This window comes from Curcuma longa, chromosome 11 (assembly GCF_044706935.1).
Source record: "Curcuma longa cultivar G26 ecotype Majalengka, Jawa Barat chromosome 11, ITB_CL_G26_1.1, whole genome shotgun sequence".
In the NCBI taxonomy this organism is placed as follows: domain Eukaryota; kingdom Viridiplantae; phylum Streptophyta; class Magnoliopsida; order Zingiberales; family Zingiberaceae; genus Curcuma; species Curcuma longa.
In genome coordinates this window covers 14203306-14221594 of record NC_133871.1, presented here as the reverse complement: position 1 = coordinate 14221594, position 18289 = coordinate 14203306, and the positions used below count along the sequence as shown (strand labels likewise).

General features: G+C 35.5%; 2 protein-coding genes across 3 annotated transcripts; one reads left to right on the top strand and one right to left on the bottom strand.

Moving 5' to 3' along the window:
* Positions 1–1901: 1901 nt before the first annotated feature.
* Positions 1902–4673, top strand: LOC141837176 (uncharacterized). The gene is made up of 10 exons (XM_074724624.1): positions 1902–2085; positions 2187–2323; positions 2477–2676; positions 2770–3048; positions 3140–3198; positions 3278–3320; positions 3463–3534; positions 3610–3760; positions 3993–4136; positions 4263–4673. Exons 1-10 carry the CDS (start codon positions 1953–1955, stop codon positions 4671–4673), a joined length of 1629 nt encoding a protein of 542 aa, XP_074580725.1. The 5' UTR covers positions 1902–1952.
* Positions 4674–5104: 431 nt separating this feature from the next.
* Positions 5105–16812, bottom strand: LOC141840187 (tRNA (guanine(37)-N(1))-methyltransferase 1). Of its 2 annotated transcripts, none has more exons than XM_074728097.1 (11): positions 16218–16812; positions 15116–15213; positions 13184–13288; positions 11404–11464; positions 11170–11245; positions 8964–9465; positions 8773–8877; positions 8158–8280; positions 6103–6209; positions 5897–5971; positions 5105–5346 (listed from the first exon to the last, which is right to left on the bottom strand). In XM_074728097.1, the coding sequence occupies exons 1-11, from the start codon at positions 16478–16480 to the stop codon at positions 5281–5283; spliced, it is 1581 nt and encodes a 526-aa protein (XP_074584198.1). In that variant the 5' UTR covers positions 16481–16812; the 3' UTR covers positions 5105–5280. The 2 variants fall into 2 exon arrangements, with proteins under 2 accessions (XP_074584198.1, XP_074584199.1); XM_074728098.1 differs by having other exon boundaries at positions 11182–11245.
* Positions 16813–18289: the final 1477 nt, after the last annotated feature.

The window sequence follows — 18289 nt, the reverse complement described above, 5'->3', positions numbered from 1 at the left end:
AATTTTATCTTGCTGAACACTTAAGTGTTAATGGTTATCAAGGTGCTATTATTCTTATTATACATTTACTATTCTTATTAAACATTCACTATTATACATTTTTAACTTTTAATATTTAATATTTTTAAATTGTTTTTGTTATCAAAAGAAACAGTAGTAGTGTTGATTAATGTTATTTCCCATTCAACTAGAGAAATTGGAAAATAAAATAAAATATTTTTTCCCTTCTCTATTTCCTTCTAACTCATTTTCATCCAAAGAAATATAGGAATTTTTAAATTTCAAATGGGATAGATATTTTAGAAATTAACTTTTAAATGTGTATAAATTGTATTTCAAATAAAATTTATCAGTAGGTAAATCAGTTAATTATTAATAAAAAAATCATAGTGAGAAACTCTGTCCCCAAGTTTAAAGTCATACACTTTTGACTTCAACGCAATCTTTCCGCCAAACTGCTCAAAGTCTATCGATCTGATGCCCACCCCACGAAATCTTCGTTTGGTCACATACCAAAAGATTAGTCAAAGAAGTCCTCCACCAGACCCTCTCACCTGGGCACATGTCCTGATATTTTTCCATCAAAACGGCAACTTTTTATGGCAAAGTTATTGTTTATACGCTTCCATAACATCAAAACACGTAGAGGATATTTTTCTAAACAAAAAAGAAACTTATCGCCGGTGAAGTGGTCATGAAGGGATGCATAGCCGAAAGGAAAGGATAAAGGTTAGCTCAACCTTTTGTTTTCCATTCTTTTTGCATCACAATTCACACGCTGCAGAGAAGGAAAGAATCACATCAACAACGCTCGAGAGTATGTATATACACAGACACACAAGTATAGTAAAAAAAGGTCTTTGCAAAGGGCTCCAGCCGCCTCCTTTTACTCGTTTGGGCTTCGTTAATTTCTTAGTTCATAAGGTTTGACTGCGTGAGCTACACTAGAGAGGCAGGACTCTCGCTGCTCTATAATGACCGGCACAAGGTCTCTCTGCTCTTGGGCATTTAAGCTTCAGGGAGAGCTCCTGAAAGATGAGAATTCTGCAGGAAGATAGATTTGAGTGGCAAAAGAGGTGCTAAGGCATGTAATGCTTTTTGTCTCTTTTGAGGGATATCATGTTGGTTTGAGAGAAAGAGAGCAGCTTTGCTTTGCCTCTTCCTGTTGTTGTTCCCCGGAAGAAGAAAGGAGATACTAATTATGCGAGTTTGATTTCCTGCTTGAAGTTTGCTTCACTGTTGGCAATCGGGCTGAAGTTTGAGAGTAAGTGAGATTAATTTCTCTCAACTTTTTATTAACATACTTGAAATCTGCATCATGCTTTATACACCATTTGGCCCTAACATCTTGCTTGTAATTAAACCTATCAAATAGTTTTGAGAGACATTATCATGACTTCTTTTTTCCCAAAAAAAAACTTCAATTCAATTTCTTGCATGTTTTTTGTTGGTTAATTATATATCCAGAAAATTGCTTTTCCCTAGAGTTTTTCCAATTTTCAAGTATTCTCAAATGTATACCCACTCCGGACTTTTCTTTATCAACCTCAAAAAATTCGTAGCAATTGATTCTCCCTAACAATAATCCATCTCATGGCTTGTAAGCCTGTCGATCAGTTCTATCCTACTGCACTAGCTTAATCTTTTAAAGGTGCAGTTCATCTAAAAGTTAATAAACTTCCGCTAAAGCTCACTTTTTGTTGTTTGCATTTGCATGTTTATTGCACACCTGAAGCAGCCCAAGAAGTGAACTTTTCATGACATTCTGTTGCCCCACTCAATAAGAATGACCTCAAACGTGTATGCCATGAGCTTAAATTAATACGCTGTCCTCCCCACCTTTTACTGACAGTGTTTCTCCCTGATCTCAGAAGGAATATATAATGCTCTATCAGGAATTGTAGGTGTCTAATACTCTCAATCAGGGTTTGTATAGGTTTTAAAACACTAGAATGGGATTGCCAATGATGTGCCGATTTACGATGCTTGTGTTTTCCTTGGCCTCACTGTTAAGATGTGAAGCAGCAGTTCCAGCCACTTCTTTCAGCAGTAAGGAGGCAGTTGGGCTTTCTGTCACTGAGACAGGTAAGTTAGTTCTTTGTTCAAATTGGATTTGCATCTCATATTAGAATGTTCTCATATTACTGGTGATTGATTGACCTTTCCTCTCCTTTTATTCTTAAAAGAAAGAGTTTCGATCGAAGACAAGAACAATGCGGAAGTAGGAGGAGGATTATCAGCAAGGACACAGAGAGTTGATCCTTTGAATGGCTTCAAAAAGTACATGGGTGGCTACAGCATCACAAGCAAGCATTATTGGAGTGTAATCTCTGTTCCCTCTCTATCTTGTTAAAGCACTAAAAATGGCTTATGAATTGAACACCGTTCGTTTATTTTAGTCTAAGTTAAAATCACATTAGCCACTGTATAAACTTGAACAGATATTGAAAAATATGATTTTTTTTCCCTTTTTCAGTCTACAATTTATACAGGGAGATATGGGTACATTATCGGCACAATATGGCTTCTCAGTGGCTTTTTGTATGCTTGCATTCTTGTGGCACGAGGGACTATTTTGCTCAAGATGGAAAGGAAGCAAAAGAAAGAACACCCTTGTTCTAAGAGACACCTTGTCTGGGCAATGGTACTTGGGATCATATTGGCATGCCTCGCCATGTAAGCCTGTTATTATGAAATGAGAATATTTATCCAAAAATAAATAAATAAATCTTACTATCGGATTACTGTTGTAAAAATGTCAATATGCAGAGTAGCATCCGGTATGGTGCTTGGTGGAAGCTCTAAGTTTCATTCAAGAGTGAAATCGATCAAGAACCTCATCGTAGAAACATCACAAGAGGCTTCACAAACCATAAACAATGTGACAAAAGCAATAGGCGACATGGAAAGTGTTGCAGCACAATATGGCAGCCTTGAAGGATCCAGCTATTTGAATTCCAGGTCTCAAATTCTTAACGACGAAGCTGCAAACATGCAGCAAAAGACTGAGAAGAGCATGCGACTGGTCGATAGGGCAATTGGCATATTGTAAGAACTGAACACTACATAAAGAGGGAAATGAACATGATTCACATGAAACTGTTATCTGAAATAACATTTGCAATGGTGCATTTTGCAGGAACATGGTGACCATCTTCATCATTGTGCTAAATCTTATAGTTCTTCTTGCAGTGCTTGGTAAATAAGCAAATTTCTTGCCTTAACCATCTTTTACCACATTAATTTGATATCTAATTGTTTTATTTCCTTGTTGCAGTCTTGAGGCCTCTGAGACTAAGACTTCACCAGATTTTTTACCTGTAAGTAGGCAAACTTAACTAGTTGTCAACTCAGTTAAAGAGTTCAGATCTCACTGTAAAATAACAGAGATCATAAAGATCCTCCTAAAATCCAATTCGCATTTCTAATGTAATATCCAACATTAACTTTCTACTCTGACAGGTCTATCATCATTTGCTGGCTACTTACATTTGTCTTGTGGGTATTCTTTGGGATATATTTCTTCCTATCTAAGTACGTAAAAAATGCTACTGTGCATGAGCATTTTTTTTCACAATTATGATCGAGTTAATTTCCCAAAATTTACAGGTTCTCTGGTGATACCTGTGCAGCATTAGAGGAATATCAACAAAATCCTCAAAATAGCACCTTAAGCTCAATCCTGCAATGCAGTGAGCAACTGTCAGCTAATATTTTTCTACATGATATCCGACAAGGAATCCATGATACCATTGACCAGGTATCAAACTTTATTATGTTTTTACCTTGATAATCCCTTTCAGCGCATGCAAACTGGTCTTAAAAGCCTGTCTTTGTTGTGGATGCTCCTTCTTATCAAGAGTTCGTAATGTAAGCGAAATTAAGTTAAGCAGCCAAAGAAATAAATCTTTTGGTGAGAGAAACAATGAAACGATAAGGATTAACATGGGTTATCAAGTTCTTAATAGCTACTACACTTGCAAAATGTGCAGGTAAATGCAAACATATCGACAGCGAAATCACTGTCTCTTCCAGACCTGGAGTATGTTTGCAACCCCTTTACTGGACCACCAGAGTATTCTTACCAACCAGCAAACTGTTCTTCCAACACAATCAAAATAGGAGATATTCCTCAGGTAATTTCTTTCTCTTGCATACTCTCCAAACGTTCTTCTTCTACCACTAGACATTTTACTTTTCATTCTATGTACTGCTCATGTTCTAAGCTAATATATATATATATTTATATTTTCTGTTTCAAGATCTTGAAGAAATATACGTGCTCGGATGGTGGTGGCTCTTGCAGCCATGGAGAATTTTTATCATCCGCCGAGTACACAAGAGTGCAAGTCTACACGAGCTCCATGCAGAATATACTTGATGGATTTCCTCGCATGGAGAGACTCGCGAATTGTCGGTTGGTTGGTGATGCGTTCTCCAGGATCCTTATCGAAGAATGCAAACCGTTGAAGTATTATGTTACCTTGACATGGACTGCAATGACGGTTCTTTCAGCAATCATGGTAGCTATTGTTTTGATTTTGATTTCTGAACCTGTTTACCATGATGGATCGCATTCTTCTGATATCTCTGTAAGGCCTCAACCAACTTCTACAGAGTCCAATAGACGCACAAATAACTTTAGAAAAGTTGGAGGTACATTAGAACCATAGAAATACAATTCTAAGTTCAAACAGACGTTCAAATTTCAACAACATATGACAAATCAGAATAGAAGTTCCATACTGATGAAAGATTTTCAAACTTGATGCCCTCGACGTCCAAGATTTTTTTTTACTTGTTTTTCTCTTTTAATATGATATACTGTAAAACTTTGCATTGGGAAAGTGTAAATAAAATTGTTGCACAGTATCTCTGCATTTTTGTATAACATAACAAACAAATGAGGCTTGTACCTAATTCTTGTAACGTGTCCAGGCATTACCTTTTCTATAATGGAAGAAGACAGTAGTACCCCAGGAACCAGCCAACCACGATATAAGAAATAAGATCGACTTCTGTTAAGAGTGATGCAACCGTTTTGTTCACAAAAACATTTTAACAAAAGGCGATGGAATTAAAATCAATGATAGCCTCAGAAGCATGCCAGTTTTGAAATTTCCTTGTGCAATTCACATAAACTATAGCTATTCAGAAACTTACATCCATATATGTTACGAGAAAACTTCCCAAAAATAAAAACAAATCAGAGATGAGCGAGTGAGAACTGACTGATATGCATTTTCTCTTTATCAAGTAGTCATTCAGTGCCGATGGACCTCAAGTACCACTGACACCTTGGAAACATACATCTGCAGGTAACTTGAAGCTTAAACAATACATTACCTGAAAACGACAATTGGCAAGAAAAGGTTATGCAACTAAAAAAAATATGAAAACTTATAAAATGTAATAACATTAACATGAACATGGATACTTGGGTGCATAGTAGTGAACATATTTGCAATGTACTTGATCCGGCTTGGAAAATAACGATCGAGATGTTATTGTAATATTGAAGTAATGGTTTGACAGAATTCATAAACCGCAATATCTAGTTAGTGATGTCTATATCAATATGAAAAATGTGACACAAAAATAAGTTTTCCATTACATCCACACATTAATTAACTCCACATCTATTTCTTGAGAAAATACTGGGCAGTAGCACCTTAACTTTATGGTAGGACTTCCACGCCAGGTTTGCTGGATCAGGTATTACCCATGTAAAAAAAGCTAAAAAAAATTGTTCCAAATTCCACAATATTAAGATTCAATGTCATTTCAATACATGAACTATCTGGGATAGCTTGAATGTACCTTTCCTACAAGGTTATCAGTGATGTTCCATAATACCAAGATCTACTTTTAAAGCAGCAATTAAAGTATATTATACCTTGTTAGGAGCAACATCTCTGACCCGATGAAAAAATGGCTCTGGTATTCTAGTACTCAAAAAAGCCTCAGCTTTCTGCAAAGAAAATGGCCAAAACTTTCTTATTGGATCACATACAATTAAATCCTACCTAATAGTCGAATGTATGGCAGTAAATGGTACAAATTTGTAATTAACTGAACTGCATATGGCAAGGAGCTACTCACAGCTAATGTTGATTCTTTTGTTTCAGTTGCTCGCATGAAGCAGTAGCAGTGGATCCAGGGTAAAGGCCCTCTCCATTGTTCCCTCTGAATAAGGCCTTTGAAGACATCTACCAGACCATTCAGAGAGTGCATAAATTTATAGAAGTTTATGTATAACTTAAGATATTTGTGATATTTCACATAAAAGCAAGTTAAAATAACCTAAAGCAAACACAAAAAAGAAGCCAAAGTAACTTCATTGAGAAATAACCTCAGTGGATGTGAATTTTTTAAATATTGGTCCATTCGTGATTGTTAAGAACCTTAGCTGTTCTGTGTGATTATAGTTCAACATAGTATAGGCTTGCAAGTTTCTCTAGTAAACCATTACTTCTGAACAGGAGATCCTTATAAAAGTAACAAGCAATGCCATATTTTAATGCTTGAAGCATTAAAGTTTGCTGCATAGTGGCAACACTTACATACAATGTGATTTCCATGTGTCACTGAAAGTGAAATCCCAGATCAATAATTAGCTTGGCTATAGAGCATGGACTACTATGACGTGAGTTTAAGCCACATCAAATAGCTTGCATTGCCATAGCTCGCAAACTACCTAGCCAGCATGCAACAAATATGTTGCCCAAACTCAACAGACATTATACAAGAACCACATGCAGAATGTGTCGTGGATCAATTCTGTGGCTGATTCATAGAGTCTATGGACAATGAGGGAACTCAAGATCTCAATAGAATATGTATAAGAAAAGAATATGCAAAGCCAAGCAAAAGTGTGTTATGTTTCATTTTTCCCTCATATAAATATAACAATTACAAGGACAATAAGAGTAAGATTGTCATGGCTCCTAAGTCCTAAATAACCCCACAACTTTTTATACATGGACAAAACAACCATGCATATGATTCTCCAGTGCTCCTACACCCATAATATTAGCAACTCACAGATGGGTGTCAACCTGATAAGTAAGCTACTTAAAGAATGCTATCATCCTTGTTTCTTCGCGTTGATCCATCAATTCCTATAGAATAACAGAGATAAAGTTGAATTGCTGATGTGAAGTTGTGCTGAGCAGCACTTTTATACTGTTTGGACCTAACAAAGGATGCAACATTAATTCCCTTCATTCTTGTACTTGAGTGTGAAGCCAATAGACCTCCATTAATCCAAGAGGGTTCCAATTATGATTGGGCAGGATATCAATCAATTCAAAGGATAGGCCATGAGATGGCCATATAGGTGGCTGTGATAGCAGTGGTAAACAGAGAGGCACTACAGGCAAAATAGAATGTCAGGAAAAAAGGCATGTGCCAGTTTACAGATGCAGTCACCACTTAAAAAAAGAATCACAGAGAAGGGCAATCTGAACACATAATGAAGATGTGTCAGGTGGACAGGTCATCATCCAAGCAGCTAACCACACTTGGCCTTGGAGAATTCGTATATACATTATACATATCTTCTTGCATGGAGGCAAACACATAGGACATGCACCAGATTCCATGTTTGGGCATTGTCAATTACCACCGCTTGAGGGCTGGGCCACAGTTGACGTGTGAGCCACTAATCAGCAACAAGACCTTGAATTTTATGGTCTAAGTAGAATCTAATTAATCCATGACGATCAAGTGAGGGGACAAGGACTGTCAATGGGCTGAGTGACCAGTATTTTTTCACTTTCCATACCTGTACCCATTGGGCATATCTAAAGCCATATCCTTCCCATACCAAAGATTGGGAATTCATTATTCTACCGATGCCTGTCTTATGCTTTCAAAGGGGTAAATAACAAACAAGAAAGAAGCATTTAACTATAAATGCATGAAACATTGAAAATAGCAAACTTTACAGGCAGATCTCAGATCAACCTACCATCAGATATTTCTGCAAAAGAAACACAGGAGTGAAATGCCTTCAACAGTTAATGAATAGAAAACATATATATGCATGACACATGACGTCTCGCCAAATTTAAGGATCTTTGAAATATATTGCACCAATAGGTTCTGTGCACTACTGAATTCATACTCAAGGAAATTGGTAAGAACAATAGTCACCTAGAAATTCCAAAGCAGAAGCAGGAAGATTCATGATCACATGATCCACATGCGCCCATGGCCTGGATTCAGTCAAAGGGAGGCTTCTCTTTCGTTTTGTGATATTCCCATTTTCCAGAAACCCTGTCGTCAGCAAAAGCATCTTCAGGAAGATGCATCAGAAAAAATCCCTTACTACTCTAGTAGACTTACAAACTCGACAGGAATTTTCAAATGCAACTAGTTGTGTTGGTCGTCAGTTGCCACAACAAACTGATGTCCAAATCCTTTTGAGGAATGAAACTGAAGTTCTTAGGTATTAATTTGATTTGAACCAGAATTGTGTATTCACACTTGTATGCCTCTCAAAAACCAAAAGGTAACTCTATGTCTACAAAACTATCTTGCACGTATGTAGGAAATAGTGATAGCAATCTCTGTAAAAACAGTGTATCAGGCTCTCAGCAGCAACCCCATTGGTTGAAGTTGCAGCTGATAGGCATTGCTGTTGATCTTTGGGTCTAATGATAGTTAAACAGGATGGCTTGATGTTCCACAACAATAAAAAAAATAATTATGCAAAACTCAAAAGCAAAAAGAGAAATACCCCATAAACTTCATTAAAAAAACCCTCACCAGTACTATCGAACTGTCTTTTAGTAGCACAAAATTCATCCTTTGAAGCATGATCCAAACAATTCCAATGATCATTGGCTGCATCAAGTGTTTCTTCGACACCAACTGTAAAATGGTGCATAATTACTATCAGAATTGGGGAAATGCATATGTGATCATGGTTTAAGTGTCATTTGTAACAATAACCCAACCTTGTTTTTGGCTAGTCAATAGCGCATTAACATGATCGGCATTTGAAACAGTTCCTGCAGTTTTAATTGTGCCCTCGGAACCAGGAAATGTCATCAAATGCCGTATGAAATCTCTTGCGTCCATGTTATGTACAAAAACATAATCCTCTACCTTGTTGATCTTAGCATTTAGTTGTAGATAACTAGCACTATGTGGATTTAAGTCATTGGCAAAAACGAGACAACCTTTTTGAGCTGCTGGAATTGAAAAGGGACCTATTCCAGCAAACATATCACATATTATCTCTCCTCTCTTGAACTGTGAAATCAATCGTATGTGTTCGTGTTCGAGTCTTGAGTTCCAATAGACCAAACTATAATCAAGCCTAAATGTAGCACCATACTGTTTAACCTCAGTGACCATATCAGTCGTTCCTGCCAGGACTTCAAAAGTTGGCACTCGAAACTGATTCATTATGGTCCCAACTTTATTCACCACAGTCCGAATTCTTGGCTGATTTTTCTGCAAGTAAATGTAAATATTAGGTTAACTAAAATTTGTAAGCTCATAAAGGAGAGGGAGCAAATAGTCAAAAAGAATCCTAATAAATAAAATACTTGAGTAAAAATTACTTTTCCCCAAAGTAACAGAAAAGTTAAAAGATATATGTATATCATTGTAGAACAAGTTTGCATAGAGCAGCATTGCATAAAGAAATTAGTGAAGCCAAAAAATAAAATAGAGAGAGCAACTTAGGTAGATAATGAATTTTCACATCTACAGAGGAACGAAGGATAGAATATCCAAATGCTTCTAAAAGACATTTGTATATTACAAAATCAGAAGACCGAACTGTGCTAATCCAACAACTATATGGACAATTTCTGTACGAGAATAGCTGTCATCTTGTATTCACCTAGGAGCACTAACACACAAACAAAGATAATGCTTATATTTAGCAATGTTTAATAAGACATTCTAGTCCCAGTTTCCCAACAATTCTTATTATTCAATCTTAATTATCAATTGCCATGAGTCTTCTCTCTTCTTATAGAGCAACAAAAATTGCTATACATGTAACACAATCATGTTATATATTGATAAAAGAAATTTTGTTTGTCCTATTCAGCATAAAAGCAGAAATGGGAAATCTACCACTCACTAATTGGGATTGGTTCTGCTATATATGAAGTGTCATCATATAATATCTAATGGACAAAAAATAGTAATTCATCTTAGCCACTCATCAGTGGTTTGTTTTTTCAGTAGATGCTCCTGCATTATCACACTTTTGGGATATTGTTTGAACACACCCTTCTAAGTTTGTTAGAGAAATAAAACAATAAATAATTGAAAGCCATGCAATGACACAGAAGAAATTTGATAATGAGAATTGACTGAATAGTTTTAGGAACGTAATTCTAACACATCAAAAGGGGCAGATAGTGTTTTAAAGGCAATTGACTACAATAGAAGTAGGATGTCGACTGGATCCTGGGTGGTTCCTCTTTCACTCAGCTTACACCTACTATAAGCTTACATAAAGTCCAGGGATCTAAGCAAAGTTGTAAAATACTTAGGACAAATAGTCCCCTAGCTGAAGGCTTTGCAATCAAGCCAATAGGTAGCCTGCACATATCTAGCTAAATACATCAGTTACAATTATGTTACCCCCCCCCCCCCCCCCAAAAAAAAAAAAAAAAACCTTCAAGATTACAATTCCCTCGTAATATATTGTAGCTTTCATACCTCTGATCCATCAAACACACCAAACACCAAGCTCTCTGAGTTCGTGCTATGTCAAATCATCCATACTTACGAATTCACGTTGTTCCAGGCTACTGAGCCTTTGAGCACACAATCACTATGATAGCAACACGACAACTCAATGGTACATGCCCCAGAGTCCACCTCGTGTTAGATCTCTAATCCATCAAATGCACCAAGTTCTCACAAGCTCATTCTATGCTATCTGATCCTCCATGCCTATGAGTCCACCTTGTTTCATGTCATCAAGCCACTGAGCAAAAACCAAATTAATTGCATTACATAGGCTTCACAAGCTCAATGTGCACTATTCTAAATTGCTGCACACATTATGTATGCTAACTTAAATCCTATTGCCAACCACATCAAAGTATCATGGTCGAATTTGATAACTTTGTTAGCATGTAGAAACCTAAACAAGATCGATAAATACAATAAATTGAGTTAGATAAGACATACATCATAGATAACCTTTGCGATGACATCCTTGTAAGGAAGAACGTCATCTGTTAAATTGAGATGTGCAATATGTCCTGTAGATTGAGGAAATACAAACATTGTTAATATAACCAAAAAATTGAAGAAGGTAGAAGAAAAACAAATTTAATCTACTGAAATCAGCTTTATGAGTGACATTTATCTGTAAATTGAACAAATGCAAGTAGAGTGATTTATGCTAAGGGAAACTTAACTATTGTTTCAAAAGAAGATGGCACCTCCACTCCAGAGGGTAGTATTTGCTTTAAAATATGATCTGCGAAACAAGAAGAAAAACTAACATATGGCAGTCGAAGAAGAAGATATGATCAGAAATATTCTCAACCTTCACAATTTAGTTGAATGACTAAAGCTGAAAAAATGATAGCTAAAGAAAACCAATCCAAAACTATGGTAGCAACGGCAAACTGCAACAACAAAAAGGATATTCATGAAAAAAGGATGGTGCCAAATGGATCAAATATCATGTTTGTCAACCTAGTATCTTTGGCATCTTTTTATTGTCTATCCTGAAAATAATATTTAGATCATAGGTCAACCATGCTAAAGATGTTGTTGGCCGCCTTGCCATCCTTCCCAGCCACTAGGAATGTATTGTCAAATTTTCTTCATTGTTGAGAAAGCCTTTGACCAACCACTAGCAATGTAAAAATGGTGAATTTGACATGTTGTTAGAAAAAGAGTTCCACTTCTCATTGAGAGTCTGAAACCACATGCCTCACACATATCAGGAGAAGCAACATGAAATTTTAAACCATGGTCTCAATCTCTTTCATCTTTAATATAAATTTGAAGCACAAATTATACAAGTGATTTTGTTTATTCATTGTAGTATAATTTGTGCTTCAAACTTATAATTTCATGGCACTACTACACTCCAATAGTTCAGTGGAACATTCAATTATTCAAATAACAAGATTTACCTTATAAGGATTGCTAGGAAGAGTCTTCTCCTCTAGAATGAGTTAAATAGCTCATATTGAGAAAATTTTGTGTCAATAATAACACTGGTATAAGGGACCATAAAATTGATAGTGGTGGTGGAAGGCAGTAAGCAAGTAGACACTGAACAGTGGTGGTGCAAGTGGCGGGTGACAGCTACTGCAAGTAAGATTAAGTAGCATGCTACCAAAGTGGCGAAGGAGAGAGACTAAGAGAGTAGAGGGCAGTGACAGTGAGGAGAGGTGGAAACCAAGCAATGGATGGGAGTGGGCAAAGGTAGACAGTGATAGTTGGTGAAGTGGTGGCAATGCCTATCACATAGTTGTGTGGTTTGTGGATTGGATCGGTCGACAAAGGGGAGTGAATAGATGAAGGTGATAGAGTGATGAAAGTTGTGGGCAGTGGCCATCAAGGTGGAGGCCATCTGTGCCTATCACATTCTCGTTGATGAAGAGCATCTGAGATGTATGCGATGTTGAAAATTTCAGCGGCAAAATTAGCACTCAAACTTGCATGAATTCTTCAGCCTCAACCACCCTTGCCTCTGTCATTAATCTGTTCGTTAGGTATTAACAAAGAGGGGGTGTTTTGAGGAGAGAAGGGAAACCCTAGGGATATTTTGACAATAGTGAAAATTTAGAGGATGTTTTGAAAAATTATATGAAAATAAAAGGCAAGAATAGAATATTCATTCTGTTCTTTATCATACATTGTTGAAACAAAACAAGATGGGAGTCTAGCAGCTTGAGAATTTTCAAGGGGTTCAGCCTCTCAAGGTCACCTTGTAAAATATGGGACTGAATGAGTCGAAAAGAATAAGATAGAAGGTTACAAAAAAATGAGGATCGTAAATCAAAATTTTGAGTAAGAAGATGTCAAATACACAATGTATTAGGATCGTAAAATTGAAAAAGACACTATGCCATAAAGGTATTCACAGAGAAAACACACATGGAGCTAAAATTAACAATCATCACAAACTAAGGATAAAACTAGAATTTTACCAAAGAACCATGTGCCCCATGTAACTTACCAGCACCCCAATAAGAATATCCTAATGTTAATTCATGTGGCACTGCTTCAACATTGCATGTGTCCTTAAGTGAATCCAGCAGATGACTTGGAATCTCAGATAGATCTGTAATTGAAATAAGACAAAACTGTCAATTCTAACTCATGAGAATATGCTCGTATAGAGGACCTTAGGTTGCCTGAATTAGTAATGCCTGCAAATACCAATTGAAAGCAAAAGAAAATGGTGTAAATGATATTATTAACTAGAGTGTCTAGGTGCATGTAAATGGAACTAATATTTGCAATGGGAGTTCTCATATATGATAAAATTATTATACATTAAGATATTTGATATTGACATTTTTGTTCTTTTTATACTTTTAAATTAAGAGAAAAAACTATAACATTATGCTAGAATAGACACGTCTTTAAACAAGAGTATACTAACAATTAATAATATATTTTTGCCAGTTATTTTAAGTCTTAATAAAAAAAATCTTTTGTTACTATTAATGTACCTTTTAATTTAATATTGTTAATGACATCTTATTGATGTGAAACATGTAAACAAAGCTAAAATGGCATATTTGAATGTTTGTTTTAAATTCAATAATCATTATTGTGGTCAGGCTGTGCTACTGTACAAAGCATATCCTTCCATGATTTCTAGGCAAGATTAATAGTAATTTCAATATTTTGTGAAAAAATAACATACTAGCAATATTATATTTTCTATTTTTATACTATCTTGAATTTATAAGAAAAATGATATCAGATTTAAAAAATAACACATGACCATCTCAAGGAGTAGTCGCATTAACAACTTTCTATGTCCTAACTACAATGGATTTGCAAATAGAAGATCGTATGCAGACCTGAGATGCCTGCAAATAAATCAATGTGTAGCAAATCCTAATTTCAACTGCCCCATTTGCAGGCAGAACCAAATAGACTCAGTAGAACCAGCCAGGCTACTTGTAAATGAAGAAATAAATTGCAAAGTATCCACCATTTGATTGCATATTTGTAACAGTTACTTGTTTCTTAAAAGTACAATAGCTATTGTTGTTGAAAGAAAACCCAACATAGCCTCATCTTTTATTCGGGAAAATCTTAACCAAAGTTTACACATTCTTGTAGTGAGCAAGGAAGAGGCACTCAATTTGTGATTCCTAGGATTAGGCAATAGTAACTGTTTTTCCTTGAAAACATGATGCAGCAAGATACCCATGCACAAGGTGTTTTGACCCAGCATACATGGAAAAGTTATGTAAATGGAAGGAAAGATAATGAAGTCAATACCCACAGAAGGCAACTATTCTTTGATAGATAGGTGAGCAAAGCATCCACTTTGATCAAAGACAGGTGTTATGATTAAAGAAGTGTCGTCAAAGAATATGTGTAATGATGAAATAATTACCCCTATAGATGTTAACAAATAGTCATATAAAGTTGAAACCTATTTACCGCTTTGGGGTATAAATTTAGATCTACAACTACAAGTTCTGGCATGTATATATGCATACACAAGGCCAGCAGAAAATTTAAAAAAAAAAAAGATTGCAAGTTGTATCTAGTACTAACCCTAGATTTAGAGCTATAAGTGCAACTAAAACCCAGTGGAAATAGACAAAAAAAAATACAGAAATGAGTGGATTGATTATGTAATCAATATGCAAAATCTTCTGCATATTTGAACAAATTCCAGGAATATATATTTAACATCAATTCTAGGTGATGCTCCTGATTGGATCCTCAGACCACACCAATTTGAATGTTCTACAGCACTAAGATTTTACCTAATGAAACAATAAAGCAGTTTAATCAGGTTAAGTTTTGTAAAAACATAACTAGGAGAATACTAGAAATGGATTATTCAGTTACAAAAACGTAGACAAACTTTAAAGCAAATTGACAGGATTCTGAAGCTGAATTAGACATAAAGCCTCGCCTGGATTTTGAATACTTTCAGATAGAATGATGAATCGGTTTTTCTGGCTAGTTGGATCCTCAACAATGGGTTTAATACGCGCTTTGTCAATCAAGTATCTGCATAAAGAAGAAAACACATCACCAACTAGTTCAACAAAGTAAAAGAAATAATTTTTCATATGTTACATGGTGGCGTAATATTAGCCTAAGAATTAATTTCTTTATGCTATGATTGTCCATGTAGTTCACAAATTTTATTATACCTTTTGTGTGTTATTATACATATAAAAGGGAAACATTTTGTACATAGCTGATAATTCATGATTAAATCATTAGCACTATCAAAGAATCAGTTTGTTTAATTATGATATTGGATCTATTGAACCAGCCAAGGCATTGTAAGTAGCAAATAACATGATGGAACACACTGAAATGTCATTCTGAAACAGAGCTGTAAAAAGAATATCAAGTTTCAATTAATTCTCAAAGATATATTGGTGATTACTCTAGACTCATTTACTTAATTTCTTAAAAAATAGCACCCCTTATTTATATTTTAAGCATTATCAATCATGATCAGCATTTTTATCATTTAATTAATATTTGTATCTATTTCACGGTTAGTTCCTCTTATTTTCCATTCTGTAAATGCATAGGCACCTACTATTGAGTCCATCAGGCTGCTATTTTATGCTTCTTTAGCTAGCAATCAGCAAGAGTAAGTTGATTCAAAGTACAGTATTATCAAAAGCTATGAATAACGAACCCCTAAACAACTATACTTTGCCCTCTCATTTCAAATTGCTGGCTTCTTTCAATCTAAGCTATACAAGAGTTCTTTCAGAAGATAAATAGGACTCAGTTGGCTAACCACACTTATTTCAACTTTCTCATTCTAAGGTTTATTATATAGCTAATATAACACTCATATACAATCTAAAGACACGGTATATTCCAATCTAGTGTTTTGAACTCTAAAATCTTGGTAGATTGCGTGAATGCTCCTTTTATCATCCTTCCATTCCATGAACCAGAAAAGACCCATCCACACCGTTCCAGATGGGACCAATTAAATAGGATAAAAAAATGTAGAAATACAGAGATTTCGGGGATTTACTGACCCTCTTAGGAGACGGCTGACGGTTACACAATGCTCCCGAGGTATCCTTAAAGCCCAAAGCTGGAGCTTGACGTCGAATCTGCTGTCATCCAACAACTGCAAAGACAAGCTGTTCCCCTCCGAGAAGGGTTTCTTTGAATCTCCGGAATAACAGAACCCATCCGGTGCCGATCTGATGGAATCGTTACCGGCCGTTGTTTGGGCGGTACAATGGGTGGAAGCCTCGCTGATGGACTGGAGCATATCCTCCGCCGCGTCAGCCATGACCGCCAGAGAACTTCCGGGAAAAGGGACTTGGTACAATCGTGGCTACGTAACCCTATTTACTCTCTACACGAGCCAAAAGTAACTGAGCATACCCTCGAGCAGACACTCCCTAATCGACGCGTGGCGTAGTGTAGAGGCGGCCGCACGATCTTTCCGCTTGTGACGGTTCCGTCAACTGTGAGAGATGTCGAGAGCCTTGGTTGATCGAGCTTAGCGGCGGAGGTGGAGCCGGGACCACGCCCGGCCACTAGAGATGGTAACGGCAGGAGGTCCGGCGAGGAGAGAGCACTGGAATCGAGCCGGCCGGAGTTATTACAGACGGAGATCGCCTTCCTCTCGCTGCAAAAGGTTGGAACCGCCAACCTATCGGCCAGGACATGGGTCGAGATCACCGCCCCAGATTCCAAATGGAACTTCGGCTGCAAAATCATGTCCTGAGGAATCGCCTACCTGAACTCGGTGAGGATTTATCACGGTGGCCGCCGCCGCGGCTTCCACTGTCACTAGGTCGTCCGTCATCCCCACGCCTCATCAGATCGACGGCCAGACTTCCACAGCGTCAATCGTAAGGTCAAAATTAGGTCCAAGCAATCGTCCAATAGCAAAATAAATAATAGAAAATTCAAAACCAATATTTTCGAGTTCACCATTAAAAAAAAATAACACAAAATTGAATTCGGTTCGATTAATTAATCTGTTCGATTTTAAAATTAGGTCCAACGACCGATCTAATTTAAAAGTTTAATTTGATTGTTTTAAAATTCTAATTTTTTAAAAAATATGTATTAATTAATTTATTTCGATTTTAAAATTTTTAATTTGATTAAATTAAATAAATTGAATAAGTTAAATTTTAAATTTCTAAATTGAAAAATCAATTTTTAATGAATTAACAGATTAAAAATTAAAATGAGATAGAAATGAAATTTTTAATTAATTCAATCAAAAATTAAATTAAATAATATTTTATTAATTAATTTTTTAATTTTTATTTAAAAATTTAATTAATTCAATTTCAATTAATAGAATACTCAACCCTAGTCTATCAGTATAACACACTTAAAATTTAGTATTTAATTAAAATCAAATCTCGAACCGAATTAATTAAAATTGAACTGAATCAAATTTTTTTAAATTAATCGAATCAATCAAATTTTTAAATAAAAATCATATCGATAAAATATCAAATAATTCACTTTTCCATCAAAATAATCAAAATTTTTAAATATTATAAAAAATTATCAATTAATTAAGGATTTATAAATTTATTAAATTAAAAAATTATAAATTATTTTTTTATTTTGATTAATTTAATTTATTCAATTTAATCAAATAAAAAAATTTTAAAATCGAAATCAAATCAAATTAATTAATTTTTTTAAAAAATAATCATAATTTTAAAATAAAAATTTTTAAATTTGATCCATTTATTATTATTTAATCAACATTTTTTGGAAACGGCGTGCTCACCCCTCCGCACATTGAAACAACCCATTAATCCAAAAAACCTCATCCACTAACCAATTAAATCAATTAAACCTCCTAACCCTAAATGAATTAAGATTTAATTGATCAAACCCCATCCACATTAGGTTTATTTAATTAACTCCTCCTAAATTTAGGTCTTCAACACTGTAGGTCTTCGACGTTTCTAAAAATAAGAAACTTCAACTATTGCCGTTTCTGTTTCCGCGTTTTTTGTTTCCTGTCTCCAAGTTTCCAGACAGCATAGATTGAAACATATGAGATTTTACTAAATTCTGTCTGTCAGTATTATATACTGCAATATTTGAAAAGTTCACCATA